We start from the raw sequence: 22,212 nt of genomic DNA, 5'->3' as shown, positions 1-22,212 counted from the left end.
TTTACCGTCGCTGGCCGGATCGCCCTGTGCCTCGCCCTCCGGGTCGTCCCCGAGGCCGGTGTCGTCGCGCCGCTGGAGCCACGCGTCAAGGGGGGGTACTGTCACAACTTCCGCCGAAGTCGGCTCCTCTCCTTGTTTGGGCAGTGTTCGGCGATCGACATTACCGGCTTTCTAGCCATCTCCGCTCCATTTCTCATATGTCAATTTGTTTTGTCTTGTTCCATACACACCTGGTTTTCATTCCCCAATCAATCTACATGTATTTAGTGCTCTGTTACCCATCATGTCTTTGTGTGTGATTATTTTTGTCAGGCACTGCACTTTTGTTATAGACCGTGTTTGTGGCACTAGTATGTTTTGTGTGCTGTCGTTGTTGACCGGTATTAAAGTGCGCCTGTTTAATATACTCAGGTCTCCTGCACTTGACTTCGCCTCCCATATACACGCCTAACAGTATGTATGTAAGTACTTTGATGTAAATTTCTATAGTACAGTAAGCGCTCTGTACCCAAGGGTGATACTGTGCATTTAAAAAAAAGTTACTTTTTTAAAAATTGCTTGTTATTTTTGAGAAGTCTTTAATTTTTTTCATGGCTCTGCTTCCTTCTCAGTGGAAACACAACGAGCTGGAAGGATCAATGCACAAGAGGGGCGCGAGGCCACAGGCCTCCAGGAGTGATTGCATATAGTGGATACGAGCAGTGCAGGAATAATGGGGGAGTGGGAAATAATAGCCAGATGCAGATTGGCTATGTCCACCAGGCCCCTGGGCACCTCACAAAGACACACACACAGACACACACACACACAGACACACACACACACACACACACACACACACACACACACACACACACACACACACACACACACACACACACACACACACACACACACACACACACACACACACACACACACACACATAACTAGGATCACACCCAAACACACACAGACGTAGAGGGTCACACACACACAGGGGCGAACTGACACACACACTCTCGATCTCTCACACAGGCACACACACACGCACCCGCACACACACACACACACACACACACACACACACACACACACACACACACACACACACACACACACACACACACGCGCGCGCGCTCTCTTTCTTCACAGCAAAGACACACTCACTCTGCCATCTAAAGTAAGAAGAGTGCTTCATCAAGCATCTCCCCAAGGAGTCTGCTAGCCTTCACTAAAAAAAGCCCCATACATTTATATTCACCATAGGTATCTATCTCTTTATTACAATGTCCCCATTAGCAACTTCATAGGTTGTTTTGACCGAAGGCTCCACTGGAAGAGAACATGATAGGTGAGCTAAATGGGGATAAGTTGTGTGACTGTGACTGTGAGCCCATTTTAGGCATTACATTCATCACTTCATTGTCAATAGCTATGTTTCCATCCAATTTGAGACATATTTTCACGTGAGTATTCTAAAATATCCGTATACAATATGCATGTGTTTACATGAAACATAATTTTTTGCAGATAAAAGGTTGTGCATAGATTCCATCTCTCGCAGTTGAAGTGTACCTATGATAAAAATTACAGACCTCTACATGCTTTGTAAGTAGGAAAACCTACAAAATCGGCAGTGTATCAAATACTTGTTCTCCCCACTGTAAATGTCCCTACTCTGGGCTTGGCACATGCACTCTAGCCAACAGCTTGCAGATACAGTGCGGGTAGGCTACCAGCAGTTGAAGTCGGAAGTTTACATACACCTTAGCCAAATACATTTCAACTCAGTTTTTCACAATTCCTAACATTTTATTCTCGTAAAAATTCCCTGTCTTAGGTCAGTTAGGATCACCACTTTATTTTAAGAATGTGAAATGTCAGAATAATAGGAGATAGAATAATTTAAATGAGCTTTTATTTCTTTCATCACATTCCCAGTGGGTCAGAAGTTTACATACACTCGATTAGTATTTGGTGGCATTGCCTTTAAATTGTTGAACTTGGTTCAAACGTTTCACGTAGCCTTCCACAAGCTTCCCACAATAAGTTGGGTGAATTTTGGCCCATTCCTCCTGACAGAGCTTGTGTAACTGAGTCAACGAGGCCTCCTTGCTCGCACACGCTTTTTCAGTTCTGCCCACAAATTTTCAATAGGATTGAGGTCAGGGCTTTGTGATGGCCACTCCAATACCTTGACTTTGTTGTTCTTAAGCCATTTTACCACAACTTTGGAAGTATGTTTGGCATCATTGTCCATTTGGAAGACCCACTTGCGACCATTCTTCAACTTCCTGACGGATGTCTTGAGATGTTGCTTCAATATATCCACATGATTTTCTCTCCTCGTGATGCCATCTATTTTGTGAAGTGCACCAATCAGCACCCCCACAACATGATGCTGCCACCCCCGTGCTTCACGGTTGGGATGGTGTTCTTCGGCTTAAAAGCCTCCCCCTTTTTCCTCCAAACATAACGATGGTCATTATGGCCAAACAATTCTATTTTTGCTTCATCAGACCAGAGGACATTTCTACAAAAAGTACGATCTTTGTCCCCATGTGCATTTGCAAACCGTAGTCTGGCTTTTTTTATGGCGGTTTTGGAGAAATGGCAATAGGACTCGTTTTACTGTGGATATAGATATAGATAATTTTGTACCTGTTTCCTCCAGCATCTTCACAGGGTCCTTTGCTGTTGTTCTGGGATTGTTTTGCACTTTTCACACCAAAGTACATTAATCTCTAGGAGACAGAACACTTCTCCTTCCTGAGCGGTATGACGGCTGCATGGTCCCATGGTGTTTATACTTGCGTGCTATTGTTTGTACAGATGAACATGGCACCTTCAGGCGTTTGGAAATTGCTCCCACGGATGAACCAGACTTGTGGAGATCTACAATTAGCTGATTTATTTTGATTTCCCCATGATGTCAAGCAAAGAAGCACTGTGTTTGAAGATATGCCTTGAAATAAATCTACAGGTACACCTCTAATTGACTCAAATGATGTCAATTAGCCTATCAGAAGCTTCTGAAGCCATGACATCATTTTCTGGAATTTCCCAAGCTGTTAACCTGCACAGTCAACTTAGTGTATGTAAACTTCTGATGCACTGGAATTGTGATACAGTGAATTATAACTGAAATAATCTATCTGTAAACAATTGTTGGAGAAATGACTTGTGTCATGCACAAAGTAGATGTCCTAACCGACTTGCCAAAACTGTAGTTTGTTATTAACAAGACATTTGTGGAGTGCTTGAAAAATTAGTTTTAATGACTCCAACCTAATTGTATGTAAACTTCCGACTTCGACTGTACATTATGCAATTATTGCGGATATGACCAATATTATTTTTATTTATCAAACGGCAGCCAAGCATCGATCATGGTTACAAATAATATGCCCCAATTAAAGGCAAAGATTACCAGCTGCCTCTAATTGGGAACCATTCAAAATCAACAACATAGAAAACCAATGACTAGAACACCCCCTTAGTCACGCTCTGACCTAAACACCATAGAGAATCAAGGGCTCTCTATGGTCAGGGCGTGACAGTGCCCCCCCGTGACAGTGACTGCCCTTAGATTTAATATTGTGGTCTGCATTTTATTCTAAGCATTTATGAATCTACATCTGGTCCAATACAAAAAAGACCCCTCCAGGATATTATTTATAAAGACACAAAGACCCCTCTCCCAGTCATTCTCATTATACAGTTCCCCACCTTTCCCTCTTTTCAAACGGTGTTTTAGCCTTCATAAGGTGTGTGTACTCACTTTAATTTGTTTTACCATTCCAGTCCATCCTTCTTTGTTCACTATCTAATTTGCAAACTCTGCAGGTGTGTTTCAAAGAAAATATGAATCCCGAAACATCAAGCATTATGAATAGAACATCTGTCCGACGTGCAAACGTGTTTCCTGATTATAAGGCATCTGACTGTTAATAAGAAATACGGCCTTCAGGTATCTGCTGTTTTGAACGTAGAACCTAAATTCAAGATGGTTGGAACTGACAGACTGAGGTATACTATATGGACTGACTTTGAAAAGCACAGGCTCTTGATTCCCATGAGCACGCCATTTTTGTTTAACATAGTTATGTTTTGAAGCGTCTAAGTTGTAATTGTCATCTGTGTTGTTGTTTTGTCTGCTGTTGCTCCTGAACAATAGCTTGTACTCCCAAACATTTCTGTCAAACTTTTTCCCTTTGAAAGATAAAAGTGTTGTTTTAACATGTAATTGGAAAGCAGTAAATAAAAACAGATACGGTAACAATAATTACCCCACTCGTCCCTGTTACTGAGCTCTTCAACAATGTTTGGTAAAAAAAAAGAGTGCCACTTCTTTCAACAAAGTAGGCCCCACCAATCCATCAGCAATGAGGAAGAAACAGAAACACAATGATGTGGACCAAGAAGAAGATATCGCTAATGAAATGGGAAAGAGAGTCCTTCAAGAAAGCAAACAAGAGATGTTCCAGACTTTGAAGCGTATATCTAATGGCTTGTCAGCCTGTTTCTTTGGTCAACCTCCATTTGCTGCCATTTCCTCGGCTAATGAGTCAGTGTTGTGTCGACAACTTCAACTCCCACCCATTTGTAAGATGGTTCCGCACTGCTCATACATCGGAAAAGTTGACTCTGGAGTGGAACAGAGGCAGGTGATACTGTATTTGTATGTATTATGCATCCCCATTAGCTGCTGCCAAAGCAGAAGCTACTCTTCCTGGGGTCCAGCAAAATTAAGGCAGTTTATACCATTTTAAAAACATTACAATACATTCACAGATTTCACAACACACTGTGTGCCCTCAGGCCCCAACTCCACCACTAGCACATATCTACAGTACTAAATCCATGTGTGTATATATAGTGCGTATGTTATCGTGTGTGTGTGTGTGTGTGTGTGTGTGTGTGTGTGTGTGTGTGTGTGTGTGTGTGTGTGTGTGTGTGTGTGTGTGTGTGTGTGTGTGTGTGTGTGTGTGTGTGTGTGTGTGTGTGTGTGTGTGTGTGTGTGTGTGTGTGTGTGTGTGTGTGTGTGTGTGTCTGTGCCAAGGTTTGTGTTGCTTCACAGTCCCCGCTGTTCCATAAGGTGTTTTTTTAATCTGTTTTTTTAAATCTAATTGTACTGCTTGCGTCAGTTATTTGATGTGGAATAGGGTTCCATGTAGTCATGGCTCTATGTAATACTGTGTGCATCCCATAGTCTGTTCTGTACTTGGGGACTGTGAGGAGACCTCTTGTGGCATGTCTTGGGGGGTATGCATGTGTGTCCGACCTGTGTGCCAGTAGTTTATACTGACCGATCGGTGCATTCAACATGTCAATACCTCTCATAAATAAAAGCAGTGATGAAGTCAATCTCTCCTCCACTTTCAGCCAGGAGAGATTGACATGCACATTATTAATATTAGCTCTCTGTGTACATCCAAGGACCAGCCGTGCTGCCCTGTTCTGAGCCAAATGCAATTTTCCTAAGTCCTTTTTTGTGGCACCTGACCACATGACTGAACTGTAGTCAAGGTGCGACAAAACTGGGGCCTGTAGAACCTGCCATGTTGATAGTGTTGTTAAGAAGGCAGAGAATCGCTTTATTATAGACAGACTTCAAATAAAATAAAATCAAATGTATTTATAAAGCCCGTCTTACATCAGCTGATATCTCAAAGTGCTGTACAGAAACCCAGCCCAAAACCCCAAACAGCAAGCAAGGCAGGTGTAGAAGCACGGTGGCTAGGAAAAACTCCCTAGAAAGGCCAAAACCTAGGCAGAAACCTGAAGAGGATCCAGGCTATGTGGGGTGGCCAGTCCTCATCTGGCTGTGCCGGGTGGAGATTATAACAGAACATGGTTAAGATGTTCAAATGCTCATAAATGACTAGCATGGTCAAATAATAAAAATCACAGCTAGAACAGTTGAAACTGGAGCAGCAGCACAGCCACGGGGGACTGGGGACAGAGTCATCATGTCAGGTAGTCCTGAGGCATGGTCCTAGGTCTCAGGACCTCAAAGAGAGAGAAAGAAAGAGAGAAAGAGAGAATTAGAGAGAGCATACTTAAATTCATACAGGACACCGGATAGGACAGGAGAAGTACTCCAGATATAAAAAACTGACCCTAGCCCCCCGACATATAAACTACTGCAGCGTAAATACTGGAGGCTGAGACAGGATGGGGACTTCTCCTCATCTTAGCTACTACTGCATCAATATGTTTTGACCATGACAGTTTACAATCTAGGGTTACTCCAAGCAGTTTAGTCATCTCAACTTGCTCAATTTCCACAGTATATATTACAAGATTTAGTTAAGGTTAAGGATTTAGTTTTGTTCCAAATACAATGCTTTTAGTTTTATACTGCAAATACTGCATCCAAAATAACAGATTTTTTACTACAGTAATTTTGCAGTGTAACTGCAGTTACTGCATCCAAAATACCACAGTCTACTGCAGGTACTGCACTTTTACTGCAGTTTTAAAACTGCAATCTTTTTTGTAACGGTAGTGAACTTCTGTAGCTAGCACACTGTGCTCATAAAAAGGTGTTTGGATGAAAAAACTCACCCTGATTTATTTTCCTCATATAAAAGTGTTTCTTCAATATATAGCGAGGAGTTTAAGACTTAACCTGAGGATGTTCATTTTTCAGTGGCTGCTTTATATTTCGTACGGTTATATGGATTATTTATTTTTACACAGAGCTGGGAGTAAATTGTTAATATTTGACCTGTAATGTTAGAGCAAAGCTTCCCACAAGGCCTTTATAAGGGAGGAACGAACATCCCCTTTAACCTTACGGGGAAGTAATGACTGTCCTCTTTAATCCATCACTCTTGTAAATTAAAGTTGATTAAAGTTATTATCGATAATTCACCGGTCGAGATTTGTTGAATGTAAAACACATTAATTAAGCTAGACAAATAGATTTTCATAATCTACCTTTGGCCAAAAGGAATGGAAGTATGTTTTTTTACTCAAGGATGCACTTTCTAAACCTTTTCCTGATAAGTCACAATCAAGGCGACACAAGGTAAAGTGAAGGGGAGTTCCATTAGTTTCTATCAGAGATCTGCAGTGCTTTTTAAGAAAATCACAGAGAGGGTTTTTGGAGGTAGCAGCACAGAAGGGCCCCATCTTTGTATGTTTCGGCTGATAATTTCGCTGTGTGATTTGCTTTATAAACAGCCCGAGAAAAGCACAGAGCTACAGTAGCTCACAGCGCTTGGGAGCACATTCGGCGCATTCGTCTCAACACTGTTGTTTGTTTCATTTATTTAATTGATATGTTTGTTACTTTTATCCGGAGCTGTCCTTAATCACAGATATTCTATCAAAAGTTGAGTAAATTGCTAATGTAGCAATTAGCAAGCGAACCGAGGCTCGAATTCATCTTAATGGGAAATATCAGTCTTTACAGAGGAGAGTAATTAACAAGCTCTTTCCGCTATGTTTGTTCTTTGCTTTGTTTTGTTCTTTTATCTCCAATGGAAATTTTACTGAGTGAATCTTTAATTAACCGGTTTAAGCACTGCCATGTGAATATGTCTTACGGGGGTCAGGATAGCATCAAACTCCAACCATAGCATCAATATTTATACAGTTGTTTACAGCCTGCTGCTTGCACTCACACACAACTCCCTTTGATTGGGGTCACATGCACATGCACGTGCATACTCACACACACGCACACACACGCACACACACACACACACACACACACACACACACACACACACACACACACACACACACACACACACACACACACACACACACACACACACACACACACACACACAATCAAACAACAAACACATACACACAATCCACTTACGCTATTAGAGGACTCAATCTGGTTTTACAGACACTAAACCATTTTACCATTTCATTTAACCACATGTAGGTCAATAAAAAAAATATGGCGTAATGCACTATTTGCGCAAATTCTGCATTGTGACTTTAAATTAATTGTGGCCTAGATTCTGTCATCACATCCAGTGTTGGTTATCCCTTCCTCTCTCCCAGTCCAGGGTTCATTAGGTACCGGAATAGAAGAAAAGGGATTACCTGAACTATTTTTTTGTCGTCCGTTGCTAAATGTTTTGAAGCCCTAACGAACATGACCCAGGCACAGCTGTCCTAATATGTACTCTGGTGTTGGTTTATAGACTGACCCTCTGTTCTCGCCCATGTAGACCTGCCTCTTGTCAACCTGTCTGTGGAGCCCCAGCCCATACTGGAGGGCAACCTAGTGAAGTTTCACTGCTCTGCCAAGGCTAACCCACCCGTCATCCATTACAGGTAAGATAGTACACCTGCACACACCTGCACACACACACATGCAAAAGCATGACATCTGCACCTATTTTCTTCTCCGATTTAAGTCTTTAATTTGCTTATAATGTGTTCAGTAGGCCTGTATCCACATTAATAGTCTATCTACATTCCTCTCATGCTTATGCATACAGGCTGCATAATGATTGTCATAGTCTCTCTTTCCAAGTTATGCATCTCTATTGGGGTATAACACAGGAAGCATCCCCATATGTTTCACATTGTCGTAGGCAGTCTGCGGTGGGACAGGTGGTTAGTCGGCGTAAAAAAGTGTGTCAAATGTACCCAGAGGTCACCTTAGACCGTAACTCCCTGCCAGCAGCTGGCATCTCATTGATAATAGATGGGCGGGGGTCCCTGAGACTGTGGCACACATCACTGCCATCTGCCTATGCCAGTGCAGGGGCGAGCACCAACTGCATTAGGTTGGCACAGAGGGGGCACAGAGTGAACCAGGGCACAGAGTGAACCACAATACACAAGGGTTTCCCGTGGTTTGTACCTAGCCAGTGGGTGGGTGAGGAGGTCCAAAGAGAGAGAGAGAGAGAGAGAGAGAGAGAGAGAGAGAGAGAGGGAAGGGAAGAGAGGGGGAGAGAGAATGAGTATGGGGGAGAAAGAGAGGGGGCTGGAGAGATGGGGAGAGAGAGAGAGAGAGAGAGAGAGAGAGAGAGAGAGAGAGAGAGAGAGAGAGAGAGAGAGAGAATGAGAATGAGAGAGAAGGGAGAGAGAGGGGGAGAGAGAAAAAGGGGAGAGATGGGGGAGAGAGAGAGGGGGCTGGAGAGATGGAGAGGGGAGAGAGAGAGAGAGAGAGAGAATGAGAATGAGAGAGACGGGGGAGGGAGAGAGACGGGGGAGGGAGAGAGACGGGGGAGAGAGAGAAAGGGGGAGAGAGAGTGGAAGGAGACAGAGAGGAAGGTGACTGGGTTCAGTGGTCTCTTTGAGGATGGTTAGCCTCTGCCCAGAAAATACACTATCGGCAAAAATCCAGCTACTGGGAAAGTGTTTGAGTCCACACAATGTTTCTTATAGGTTTAAGGATAATATCACTGTATGATTACTACCATTTATTTGCCTTATATCTCGAAGTGGTTTGGGTTTGGGATATCCCTGTTCCTGGAACATTAATTGTCATGACAATATACAATTATAGTGCATACAATAACTACAAGCTGTCATGAACAACAGAGAGCTTTGACGTGCCATCATCCAGCATATTGCGCTGCAATAAGCAAGTTAGCAACTACAGCAATACTCCAGAAACTACCATTCACCCCTTATTGGTTCCGATATTGCGAAAGGGGACAATCCCCCATATAATCGACAGTAATAGAAAAATGAGTTGTTTATTATTCTGTGTGGCAACACTCCAGGGAATTGCACACTGGTGTTTGAATTTGATTAGACAAGCTTCTCTGTTTTAGCATGAAAACAAGAGTAGGTCTACGTGCCTCAGTAAATATCAAAGGCCTGCATATAATTTGGCATTAGCGGCGGTTGGACATTAAATGGAACAAAAATGTTTATGCGAAACAACAGTGGAACATCCCTTTGATGTGAATAGGCCTGGCTGGAGCGATTTTGCCACCTCAACAACAATGCTTTGTGGCAAATAATACAGGTTGATGGGGATGATCTGGCTCATTAGTGGGGGTTGTGATTATGTGCACTTTGTTCAAATCAAATCAAATCAAATTTTATTTGTCACATACACATGGTTCGCAGATGTTAATGCGAGTGTAGCGAAATGCTTGTGCTTCTAGTTCCGACAATGCAGTAATAACCAACGAGTAATCTAGCTAACAATTCCAAAACGACTACCTTATACACACAAGAGTAAAGGGATGAAGAATATGTACATAAAGATATATTAATGAGTGATGGTACAGAGCGGCATAGGCAAGATGCAGTAGATGGTATCGAGTACAGTATATACATATGAGATGAGTATGTAAACAAAGTGGCATAGTTTAAAGTGGCTAGTGATACATGTATTATATAAAGATGCAGTAGATGATATAGAGTACAGTATATACGTATACATATGAGATAAATAATGTAGGGTATGTAAACATTATATTAAGTAGCATTGTTTAAAGTGGCTAGTGATATATTTTACATCAATTCCCATCAATTCCCATTATTAAAGTGGCTGGAGTTGAGTCAGTGTGTTGGCAGCAGCCACTCAATGTTAGTGGTGGCTGTTGAACAGTCTGATGGCCTTGAGATAGAAGCTGTTTTTCAGTCTCTCGGTCCCAGCTTTGATGCACCTGTACTGACCTCGCCTTCTGGATGATAGCGAGGTGAACAGGCAGTGGCTCAGGTGGTTGTTGTCCTTGATGATCTTTATGGCCTTCCTGTGACATCGGGTGGTGTAGGTGTCCTGGAGGGCAGGTAGTTTGCCCCCGGTGATGCGTTGTGCAGACCTCACTACCCTCTGGAGAGCCTTACGGTTGTGGGCGGAGCAGTTGCCGTACCAGGCGGTGATACAGCCCGACAGGATGCTCTCAATTGTGCATCTGTAGAAGTTTGTGAGTGCTTTTGGTGACAAGCCGCATTTCTTCAGCCTCCTGAGGTTGAAGAGGCGCTGCTGCGCCTTCTTCACGATGCTGTCTGTGTGGGTGGACCAATTCCGTTTGTCTGTGATGTGTACGCCGAGGAACTTAAAACTTACTACCCTCTCCACTACTGTTCCATCGATGTGGATAGGGGGGTGTTCCCTCTGCTGTTTCCTGAAGTCCACAATCATCTCCTTAGTTTTGTTGACGTTGAGTGTGAGGTTATTTTCCTGACACCACACTCCGAGGGCCCTCACCTCCTCCCTGTAGGCCGTTTCGTCGTTGTTGGTAATCAAGCCTGCATACCATACAGGGTTGGGGTCAATTCCAATTCCAATTCCATTTCAATTCCAGTCAACATTCTACACAAAAACCTTCTCGTTGAGTATCTAGTTGAGTATCTGGAGCATCAGCATTTGTGGGTTCGATTACAGGCTCAGAATGGCCAGAAACAAATAACTTTCTTCTGAAACTCTTGTTCTGAGAAATGAAGGCTATTCCATGCGAGAAATTGCCAAGAAACTGAAGATCTCGTACAACGCCGTGTACTACTCCCTTCACAGAACAAGGCAAAATAGCCCTAACCAAAATAGAAAGAGGAGTGGGAGGCCCAGGTGCACAACGGAGCAAGAGGACAAGTGCATTAGAGTGTCTAGTTTGAGAAACAGATGCCTCACAAGTCCTCAACTGGCAGCTTAATTAAATAGTACCCTCAAAACACCAGTCTCAACGTCAACAGTGAAGAGGCGACTCCCGGATGCTGACCATCTAGGTAGAGTTGGAAAGAAAAAGACATATCTCAGACAGGCCAATAAAAATAAAATATTAAGATGGCAAAATAACACAGACACTGGACAGAAGAAGATTGTAAGAAAGTGTTATGGACAGACAAATCTAAGTTTGAGGTGTTCGGATCATTGTATATTTTTTCATTGTATATTTGCCATTGTTCAGTTTTTTTCAGTGTGTCACACACTTAGTTTCTTTGTGGCACCTTTTTAAGATGAAAATGATAACATCTGAATAACATACTAAAAATTGGGAAATTTGTACAGGGTAAAAGGGATATTGTAACGGCGTTCTTCGTTTGTCGAAAGAGAGTCGGACGTGGTGGTTACTCATGTCTTTAATGTAGAAGAGCGATACATGAACCCCAAAAAAAAACCCCAATAAGACAACATATAAACCCATGTCACACCCTGGCCTGAGCAAATATATAACGAAAACACAAAATACAATGACCAAGGCGTGATAGATATTGAAGAATGAAGGCTATTACTCCATTTTGCAATGCCATGCAAATACCCTGTGGACGCCTCCTACAACAGGACAATGACCCAAAGCACAGCTCCAAACTATGCTATAACTATTTAGGGAAGAAGCAGCCAGCTGGTATTCTGTCTTTAATGGAGTGGACCCTCTCTTTCTAAAATGATCTGCTGAAATTGTTGCAACCCCTATTATTAGCCTGTTCAACCTCTCGTTCGTATCATCTGATATTCCCATAAATTTGAAAGCTGCCGCGGTCATCCCCCTCTTCAAAGGGGGAGACACTCTAGACCCAAACTGCTACAGACCTATATCTATTCTACACTGCGTTTCTAAGGTCTTCAAAAGCCAAGTCAACAAACAGATTACCGACCATTTCGAATCCCGCCATTCCTTCTCCGCTATGCAATCTGGTTTCAGAGCTGGTCACGGGTGCATGTCAGCCACGCTCAAGGTCCAAATGATATCATAACCGCCATCAATAAGAGACATTTAGTGCAGCCATATTCATCGACCTGGCTAAGGCTTTCGACTCTGTCAATGACAAAATTCTTAATGGCAGACTCAACAGCCTTGGTTTCTCAAATGATTGCCTCGCCTGATTCACCAACTACTTCTCTGATAGAGTTCAGTGTGTCAAATCGGAGGGCCTGTTGTCCGGACCTCTGGCAGTCTCTATCCTTGTGCCACAGGGATCAATTCTCGGGCCGACTCTCTTCTCTGTACACATCAATGATGTCGCTCTTGCTTGCTGCTGGTGATCCTTTGATTCACCTCTATAGAGACGACACCATTCTATATACCTCTGGCCCTTCTTTGGACACTGTGTTAACTAACCTCCAGACGAGCTTCAATGCCATACAACCATCCTTCCGTGGCCTCCAACTGCTCTTAAATGCAAGTAAAACTAAATGCATGCTCTTCAACCGATCACTGCCCGCACCTGCCCGCCCATCCAGCATCACTACTCTGGACGGTTCTGACTTAGAATATGTGGACAACTACAAATACCTAGGTGTCTGGTTAGACTGTAAACTCTCCTTCCAGACTCACATTAAACATCTCCAATCCAAAATTAAATCTTGAATCGGCTTCCTATTTCGCAAGAAAGCACCCTTCACTCATGCTGCCAAACATACCCTCGTAAAACTGACCATCCTACCGATCCCCGACTTCGGCGATGTCATTTACAAAATAGCCTCCCACAATCTACTCAACCAATTTGATGCAGACTATCACAGTGCCATCCATTTTATCACCAAAGCCCCATATACTACCCACCACTGCAACCTGTACACTCTCTTTGGTTGGCCCTCGCTTCATACTTGTCGCCAAACTCACTGGCTCCAGGTCATCTGCAAGTCTCGGCTAGGTAAAGCCCCTCCTTATCTCAGCTCACTGGTCACCATAGCAGCACCCACTTGTAGCACGCGCTCCAGCAGGTATATCTCACTGGTCACCCCCAAGATAGGATGTAGTAAGAGAATTCTATCCACGTGACCAAACAAGCCATTGATGGATGGTCATGATACAGAAGAAATTGTGACCTGATTCAAGAAAATCCTAGCCCCTTAAGTCGAAAACAATAGGCCTCTGGTTAAAAGTAGTGAGCTAAGTAGGAAATATGGTTCCATTTGGGACGCAACCCTCCTTTCTACTCCTCCTCTGTTCTCTCTTCAAAGCTACATAAGGACAGGCTCATTTCTCACTGCCTTTTTAATGCTCTGTTAGCTGATGCGTGGCTATTGATCACCTGAGAGCTGCTATTTTCCGTGTGAAATTAGGAAAGTTTCTCAGAGGCCTTAGAGCTCAGAGCAGGATGCTGTCGATGCTGTGAGGTTGGGCCTGGAATCTAGATGAAGGAAATAATGAGGGTTAGGAAGAGGGAAGTGTCTCTTATCTCAGATGCTCTAGACCTCCTTCCCTTCCTCATTTTACTCAGAGGAAGTATGATGTTTTGGACGCTTGGAGAGATGGGTTGGACTCCAGACCTAGTGGTTTGGAGATGAATATCTGTTGTCATGGTAATAATATATGGTAATCAGGGCTGTGTCCATAATGGCACCCTATTCCCTATATAGTGCACAATGTTTGACTAGAGCCATATGGGCCCTAGTCAAAGTAGTGCACTATCTAGGGATAGGGTGCCATTTGAGACACAACCCAGGGGGTCTTTCATTCAAGCTCAATTAGTAGAGGGGGTAGAGAAAATGTAATACAGGCCATCTGATTGAACGATAGAGTGGTGACAGCATAGGGGTGTGCGGTCAGAGACAATCTGCCCACAAGTCAGACAAAAGGGGGACAGGTGGCTGCCGTGCAACAATTAATTTCAACTGCCTTGTTGTGCCTTCTAGTCCTACCTCTGCCAGGCAGAAAGCAAGCTGAAGGGGAGAGATTGAGAGAGTGGGAGGTCTGGCAGCTAACTCCATGAGCAACTGTTTGTTTTTCATAAAGCTGCCGTGAGAGCATGAGTGAGTGAGTGAGTGAGTGAGTGAGTGAGTGAGTGAGTGAGTGAGTGAGTGAGTGAGTGAGTGAGTGAGTGAGTGAGGGAGTGAGGGAGGGAGTGAGGGAGGGAGGGAGTGAGTGAGTGAGGGAGGATCTGGCAGCTGACTCTATTAGCAACTGTTTGTTTATCATAAAGCTGCCGAGAGGGGCAGCGATGGGGAGAGAGGCAAATTATTTGGTTTTGCTTGCAAATAAAGTATGCTTCTTATCTACATGGAGGGTTCTGGTGTTGGTGTTGCTGCTGCTGCTGCTGCTGGGTTTTTCCTCATTTGTGACTACTGAGGTGTCTGATGAGAAAGACTCAATTGCACAGATTTAGCTTGACAGCTATTTGATGTGGGTGATGTGAACACAAACTCCATCTGTGTGTATGGACATGAACTTGTTCCATTGTTTCTTTTTTTGTTCCTCTGGGAGGAGTGTGTGTGTGTGTGTGTGTGTGTGTGTGTGTGTGTGTGTGTGTGTGTGTGTGTGTGTGTGTGTGTGTGTGTGTGTGTGTGTGTGTGTGTGTGTGTGTGTGTGTGTGTGTGTGTGTGTGTGTGTGTGTGTGTGTGCGTGTTAGCGTGCCACCCTGCATTTGAAATTGACAGCGGAAGATCATAGACAACATGAACAGTGCTTCAATATCTGTAAAAAGCTAAATGGATTAGTTTGTGCATACAGTTATGTTCAAAGCGGTGCTAATATACTATTGTTCTTGAATAATTCAGAAGTGACTGGGAAAAGGATAAGAATCAGACATGTAGCACTGTTCTGTTCTGACATTCACAGGCTTGAGAGAGACCAGAAAGAAAGGTTACATTTGAATTTAGAAGGGAATTTGAAAAAACGTTAACAGCAGACAGCATCAACCTTTTGGAATTCGTCCTTGCCATCATCAAGCTGTGTTTTTCGAGTGCCATTGTAAGGCAGTGAAATATTTTCAGATTTTCAGGAGATTTGGTTTACTTGATCTCCTTCAATGCTGTCACTTTCCACTCTGTCTTTGTGATGAAATGTCTTCGGCAAAATGGAAGACTGTCGTAGGGCATCTGGAGTCTGGTTTGTATTGCTTCTGTGGCTTCGTCCCAAATGGAACCCTATCCCCTGTATAATGCGTTACTTTTGACCAGGGCCCATAGGGAAACTCTGGTCAAAAGTTATGCACTATATACAGTACCAGTCAGAAGTTTAGACACACCTACTCATTCAAGGCTTTTTCTTTATTTTTACTATTTTCTACATTGTAGAACAATAGGGAAGCCATAAAAACTGTGAAATAACGCACATGGAATCATGTATTAACCAAAACAGTGTTAAACAAATATTTTATCATTGAGATTCGCCACCCTTTGCCTTGATGACATATTTGCACACTCTTGGCATTTACTCATACAGCTTCTCTCAATAGACTTGAAGGAGTTCCCACATATGCTGAGCACTTGTTGGTTGCTTTTCCTTCGCTCTGCGGTCCAACTCATCCCAAACCATCTCATTTTGGTTGACGTCGGGTGATTGTGGAAGCCAGGTCATCTGATGCAGCACTCCATCACTCTCCTTGGTCAAGTAGCCCTTACACAGCCTGGAGGTGTGTTGGGTCATTGTCCTGTTGAAAAACAAATGATAGTATCACTAATTGCAAACCAGATGGGATGGCGTATCATTGCAGAATGCTGTGGTAGCCATGCTGGTTAAGTGTGTCTTGATTTCTAAATAAATCACAGTGTCACCATCAAAGCTCCCCCACACCATCACACCTCCTCCTCCATGATTCACGGTGGGAACCACACATGCAGAGATCATCCATTCACCTTCTTTGCGTCTCACAAAGCAAAGCAAAAATCTAAAATTTGGACTCATCAGATCAAAGGACAGATTTCCACGGGTCTAATGTCCGTCCATTGCTTGTGTTTCTTGGCCCAAGCAAGTCTCTTCTTATTGGTGTCCTTTAGTAGTTGTTTATGAAGGCCTGATTCACGCAGTCTCCTCTGAACAGTTGTTGTTGAGATGTGTCTGTTACTTGAACTCTGAAGCTTTTTTTGGAGTTGCAATTTCTGAGGCTGGTAACTCTAATGAATGTAGTATCCTCTGCAGCAACTATGGGTCTTCCTTTCCTGTGGCAGTCCTCATGACAGCCAATTTCATCATAGCACTTGAAGGTTTTTGCGACTGCACTTGAAGAAACTTTCACAGTTCTTGAAATTTTCCGCATTGACTGACCTTCATGGCTTAAAGTAATGGACTGTCATTTCTCTTTGCTTATTTGAGCTGATCTTGCCATAATATGGACTTGGTATTTTACCAAATAGGGCTATCTTCTGTATACCACCCCTTGTCACAAGGCACACCTGCTAATTGAAATGCATTCCAGGTGACTACCTCATGAAGCAGGTTGAGAGAATGCCAATAGTGTGCAAATCTGACATCAAGGCAAAGGGTGGCTACTTTTAAGAATCTCAAATATAAAATATATTTGGATTTTTTAACACTTTTTGGTTACTACATGATTCCATATGTTATTTCATAGTTCGGAAGTCTTCACTATTATTCTACTGTGTAGAACATAGTTAAAATAAAGAAAAACCCTGGAATGAGTAGGTGTGTACTGTATGTATAGGTTGGGGCGCAGCCTGTGTTCACCCGATCTGACTTTGTGTAAGGGTTTTCCTGTGGTGAAGTAGAGGAGGACCAAAACGCAGCGTAGTTATATTGATTCATGTTTAATAAAAACAGATAAACATGAACACTACAAAACAATAAACGTAGAAAACCAAAAACAGCCCTATCTGGTGCAAAACAGAGACAGGAACAATCACCCACAAACACACAGTGAAACCCAGGCTAACTAAGTATGATTCTCAATCAGAGACAACTAATGACACCTGCCTCTGATTGAGAACTATACTAGGCCGAAACATAGAAATACCCAAATCATAGAAAAACAACAGACTGCCCACCCAACTCACGCCCTGACCATACTAAATAATTACAAAACAAAGGAAATAAAGGTCAGAACGTGACACTTTGCTTTGGAAATGAGATGAAACTTCTCAAATGACATTCTACAATTGAGAAATGTTTCTGGATGGGAATGTCGATATGAGTCAAAATGGCACATTGAAAGTGAATAGCGTGTTCTATTACTGTACATGAAGGTTGCTTGCCAAATGGCACTCTATTCCTTATGTAGGCTCTGATTTAAAAAAAAATTGAAGTATATAGGGAATAAGGTGCCATTTTAGACGCAATTGTAGAGTTACAACAATTGAACACAACACATGAAAACATGACTTTTTGTTTTTGACAAGAAATCTAGGATATATCTGTGTTGTCTGTATTCACTGAGAATGTTCTGCATGTTCATAATCTTATTCTCTAAATGTGTACATCTATAACCAGGCCATCTTTTTAGCCATAACATTACACACAACAAACAACAACACATTTGATGTTCAAAGATGTTCGTCCAAGTTAATTATGCATGATTCATTGCTCTTTTCACTCAGAATCCTCAAGTGATGTTTTGTTCGATATACAGGGTATAGCCTGGCATATATAATAATTCATAACATTTATTCCAGACTGAGTCGTGTGTATTTATCCCTTCAACTTGTTCCCCTTTTGTCAATGTAAACAATAGTTTATTTGTTCAGGGGCCTGATCTGCCTATTAGTGACGATGAGATATGCTTGTGCCGGGCAAGGTTCTTCACATAGACAATTTATTTATTCCTCAATAAAATGACTTCAGCATCAAAGTGGGCAAAAGACAAACACAAAGTGAGAGCACCTATATTATAGCTCCCTCCCTCCCTCCCTCCCTCCCTCCCTCCCTCCCCCTCCCTCCCTCCCTCCCTCCCTCCCTCCTCCTCCTCCCTCCTCAACCAGGCTCCCAAGCAGCACGTGAATATGCTCAAATGAAGAAAAGAAAAAGCAATGAACCGAAATAACAAAAAAGCCACTTTTTATTTTGTTGTTTCGCTATGCTCAGCGAATTGCAGACCATAGCAAGAAATTACCCTTGAATACAACATGTTTTCACTGGTTGCGTCCCAAATTGCACCATATTTCCTATGTATTGCAATACTTGTGTCTTTGATATCCTCCTCAAAAAGGGCTACTGGTTGGATGTCATAGCCCACATTGTCTTCCCTCTTCCCTGTTGTGACTGTGGAAGTTTCCCAAGAGTGGTACAGATATAGGTACAGATCTAGGATCAGCTTCCCCTCTCACATTACTAACATTAACCATTAGATCAGGGTCTAGGTCTAACTCTTCAACCTACTCTATTGTGGCCTATATTCAGATGGGCCAAAGGGGGCAGCATCATCAGAGAGGTGTCAGGTGACACCTATGAGGTCATTGTGGACCACTCCTTCTTCACCGAGCCTGTCTCCTGTGAGGTCACCAATGCCCTGGGCAGTACCAACATCAGCAGGAACGTGGACGTCTACTGTGAGTAGTAGTCCGCAAGTATCACACACACACTACCATGGGTAGTCCCTAAGAAAACACACTCAGGAACTATAACTAGCTAGCTACAGGCAGTTGGAATCACATCCACTACATGGATAGTCCCAAATAGAAGGTTTGTAGATGTCAACAAGATTTCAACTAACTATCCACTATCTCTTGCCCTAACCTTGTTCCTTGCCCTAACGTAACCCTAACTTTAATGCTTACCCTAACCGTAACCCTAACCTTAATCCTTACCCGAACCGTAACACTAACCCTAACATAACTCTAACCTTAATCCTTACCCTAACCTTAATCCAACTATAACCGTAACCCTAACGCTAACCATAACCCTAACCTTAATCCTAATCATAACCCTAACCTTAATCTTAACCATAACCGTAACCTTAATCCTAATCATAACCCTAACCTTAATCCTAACCGTAACCCTAACCTCACAAATTGCAATGTATCCACATAGTTATTAGCCTGTTGATACCATAGCTTGAGTATCTGTAGATCATCTATAGACAACTATTCAAATAAACCTTCCATTTCTGTTCCTGTGATTCCAGTTGGGCCCAGAATGGCTGCTGAGCCACAGTCCCTACAGGTGGACCAGGGATCAGATGCTATCTTCAACTGTGCCTGGACAGGAAACCCCTCCCTCACCATTGTGTGGATGAAACGCGGCTCTGGAGTGGTAGGAATTGTAATCACCATCATCCTTTCTATTATGCTTCTATTGCCAGTTGCATATTTTGCAAGACCCATTCCCTCTTAAGGGCAATAACGTATTCTATTCTGTTCTATTATATTATATTCCGTTCTAATAAATTGGTATTCTATTCAATTCTATTCCAGCTTATCCTGTTCTATCCTGTCCTGATCTAGCCTATCCTGTTCTAGCGTATCCTGTTATATCCTATCCTGTTCTATCCTGTTCTATCCTATCCTGTTCTAGCCTATCCTGTTCTAGCTTATCCTGTTCTATCCTATCCTGTTCTAGCCTATCCTGTTCTAGCTTATCCTGTTCTATTTTATTCTGTTCTAGCCTATCATGTTCTATCCTATCCTGTTCTAGCCTATCCTGTTCTATCCTATCCTGTTCTATCCTATCCTGTTCTATCCTATCCTGTTCTATCCTATCCTGTTCTGTTCTATCCTGTTCTATCCTATCCTGTTCTAGCCTATCCTGTTCTATCCTATCCTGTTCTAGCCTATCCTGTTCTATTGTCTTCTTTTCTTTTCTATTCTAAGATGTATTCTATTATACAGGTATTCATTTTTATACTGTGCCAATGCAGCTTTATTCTTCATTCACCTAGAGGTGAATGTCATGTACATGTGCATCAAATATGCTATTCTCTGTATTTATCCAGGAAAAGCACTTGTCATCAAATTCAGACATTTCAAGAGACTGATAGAAAAACTAGAAAAGGGCCCAGACTCTCAACACATCACACTGTACCTTCATAATGGTATCGGTTAAAAAATAATCTATTTTACATGGTCCAGCGCTTTCAGTCTGTGGTATATGCAATTCTACCCATGAAGTTCATGTTGATATTCTGAGGTTAACATACCCTTTCATACCGTTTATTAAAGCAGTGGCTCAGGTGGCCTTGCAGACGACTAAGTGTGTGCCGTACTCTCCTCTTGGTCAGGGCATATTGGGTTTTCGATTAGCTGATACAGGGGTTGGACGGAAGGACTCGGCTGCAGCCTTGAATTCAGAGATGACCGTTTTATCACCAGCCTGACCTTTGACCTTGATCCTCCACAGGTGCTTAGCAATGAGAACATCCTGACGCTAAAGGCGGTGAGGCAGGAGGATGCTGGGAAGTACGTATGCCGGGCGGTGGTCCCCCGAGTTGGAGCTGGAGAGAAGGAAGTGTCCCTCACTGTGAATGGTAAGTACATTTCACATGTGGATGAATGCTAAATGAATTTCCAAGTTCAATGTAGAAGTTGTTCCAAGCTTAGGGACATGTTTGAGGCTAGCTGGACTCAGGGACAACAAGGTAAAAGCGGAGACATATTTACACTAGGGGAGTCAAAATCATTGGGTCATAATAACATAGTTTGCTTTTGACAGGATGAAAAAAAGCATTGATTTACAGCTAGGACCATAACTTAGCATGTAAAAATGAACTATTTCAATGAAAGAATATCTGTCATATCACAATGACTGTCAATAATTGTTGATACCACATTCTATCATTATATTGCCTAACCCTATCCTATTACAGATACGTGTTGATGTCTCCAGGCTTTCTGACATCAAAGCTTAGGCCTAAATGTTGTCTTAAGACTAGTGTACTTTCAATTGTTCCTTATCTTTCAAAGAGGAAATATTTTAAACATAAACATACTTAACATGTATTTTACATATTAGAAATATGTGTGCCTAAATGTTGTCTTAAGACTAGTGCACTTTCAATTGTTCCTTATCTTTCAAAGAGGAAATATTTTAAACATAAACATACTTAACATGTATTTTACATATTAGAAATATGTGTGTTATCTGAAAGGGAATAAAACGGTCATTGTCTAATATAATCAATGTCATTGACAATGACTTCACCTAGGAATGAGCATGTTGCACCAGAAATAAACAGCACAGGATAAATGTAATTAAAGGTGAAAAAGGTGATTAAACACGTCTTTACATCGATTGCAAATGGACTAATGTCCCAGCCTTATCTCAGTGCCGTGACAGCTGGCCATGGTTAAATGAGAAGTTATTGCAACCTTTTTTAACTAATCAATAAATAGTAAACAAAGACAGTTGTTTAATATGCCTGAAGTCAAGGTCACACAATCGATGGCGAGCTCTATTGAATAACTCCTCCGTAGAAGAAGAATTTCTGAAGCCGGGATATCGTCATAAAATTCACACCACAAAAATATGCAGGGTCGTAGGTAGCACCACAAAATGGCTGACTTGAAATTGTACTTTTTCCCCCCTCTCGCTTGCCAAAGGGGCTCTCTTATTGTCTGCTCTCATTGCAGGTTTAACCAGTCAATGAAAAAGGGTTCTGGAGGCATATAGACTGGCTGTTTTGATGAAAGCTTTCACCCTTGAGCCCATACAGTGTAATACAGTTCTGCTGTATTGAACC

General features: G+C 42.4%; 1 protein-coding gene across 2 annotated transcripts in view; it reads left to right on the top strand.

Annotated features, from left to right (window-relative positions):
• The window catches only part of kirrel3a (kirre like nephrin family adhesion molecule 3a), a 283,160-nt gene that overhangs the window by 230,054 nt on the left and 30,894 nt on the right, over positions 1 to 22,212 (top strand). Inside the window, exons 6-9 of one of the 2 annotated variants that reach the window (XM_052529674.1) lie at positions 8,184 to 8,289; positions 18,939 to 19,087; positions 19,663 to 19,790; positions 20,874 to 21,000. In XM_052529674.1, the coding sequence (XP_052385634.1) occupies positions 8,184 to 8,289; positions 18,939 to 19,087; positions 19,663 to 19,790; positions 20,874 to 21,000 (510 nt within the window). Of the gene's footprint in view, positions 1 to 8,183; positions 8,290 to 18,938; positions 19,088 to 19,662; positions 19,800 to 20,873; positions 21,001 to 22,212 lie in introns of both variants that reach the window. The other variant, XM_052529672.1, reaches the window with a different exon arrangement.

The sequence above is a fragment of the Oncorhynchus keta genome, chromosome 11, assembly GCF_023373465.1.
Source record: "Oncorhynchus keta strain PuntledgeMale-10-30-2019 chromosome 11, Oket_V2, whole genome shotgun sequence".
NCBI lineage: Eukaryota > Metazoa > Chordata > Actinopteri > Salmoniformes > Salmonidae > Oncorhynchus > Oncorhynchus keta.
Note: the sequence above shows the minus strand (reverse complement) of the source record. Positions and strands in the feature narration are given on the sequence as shown.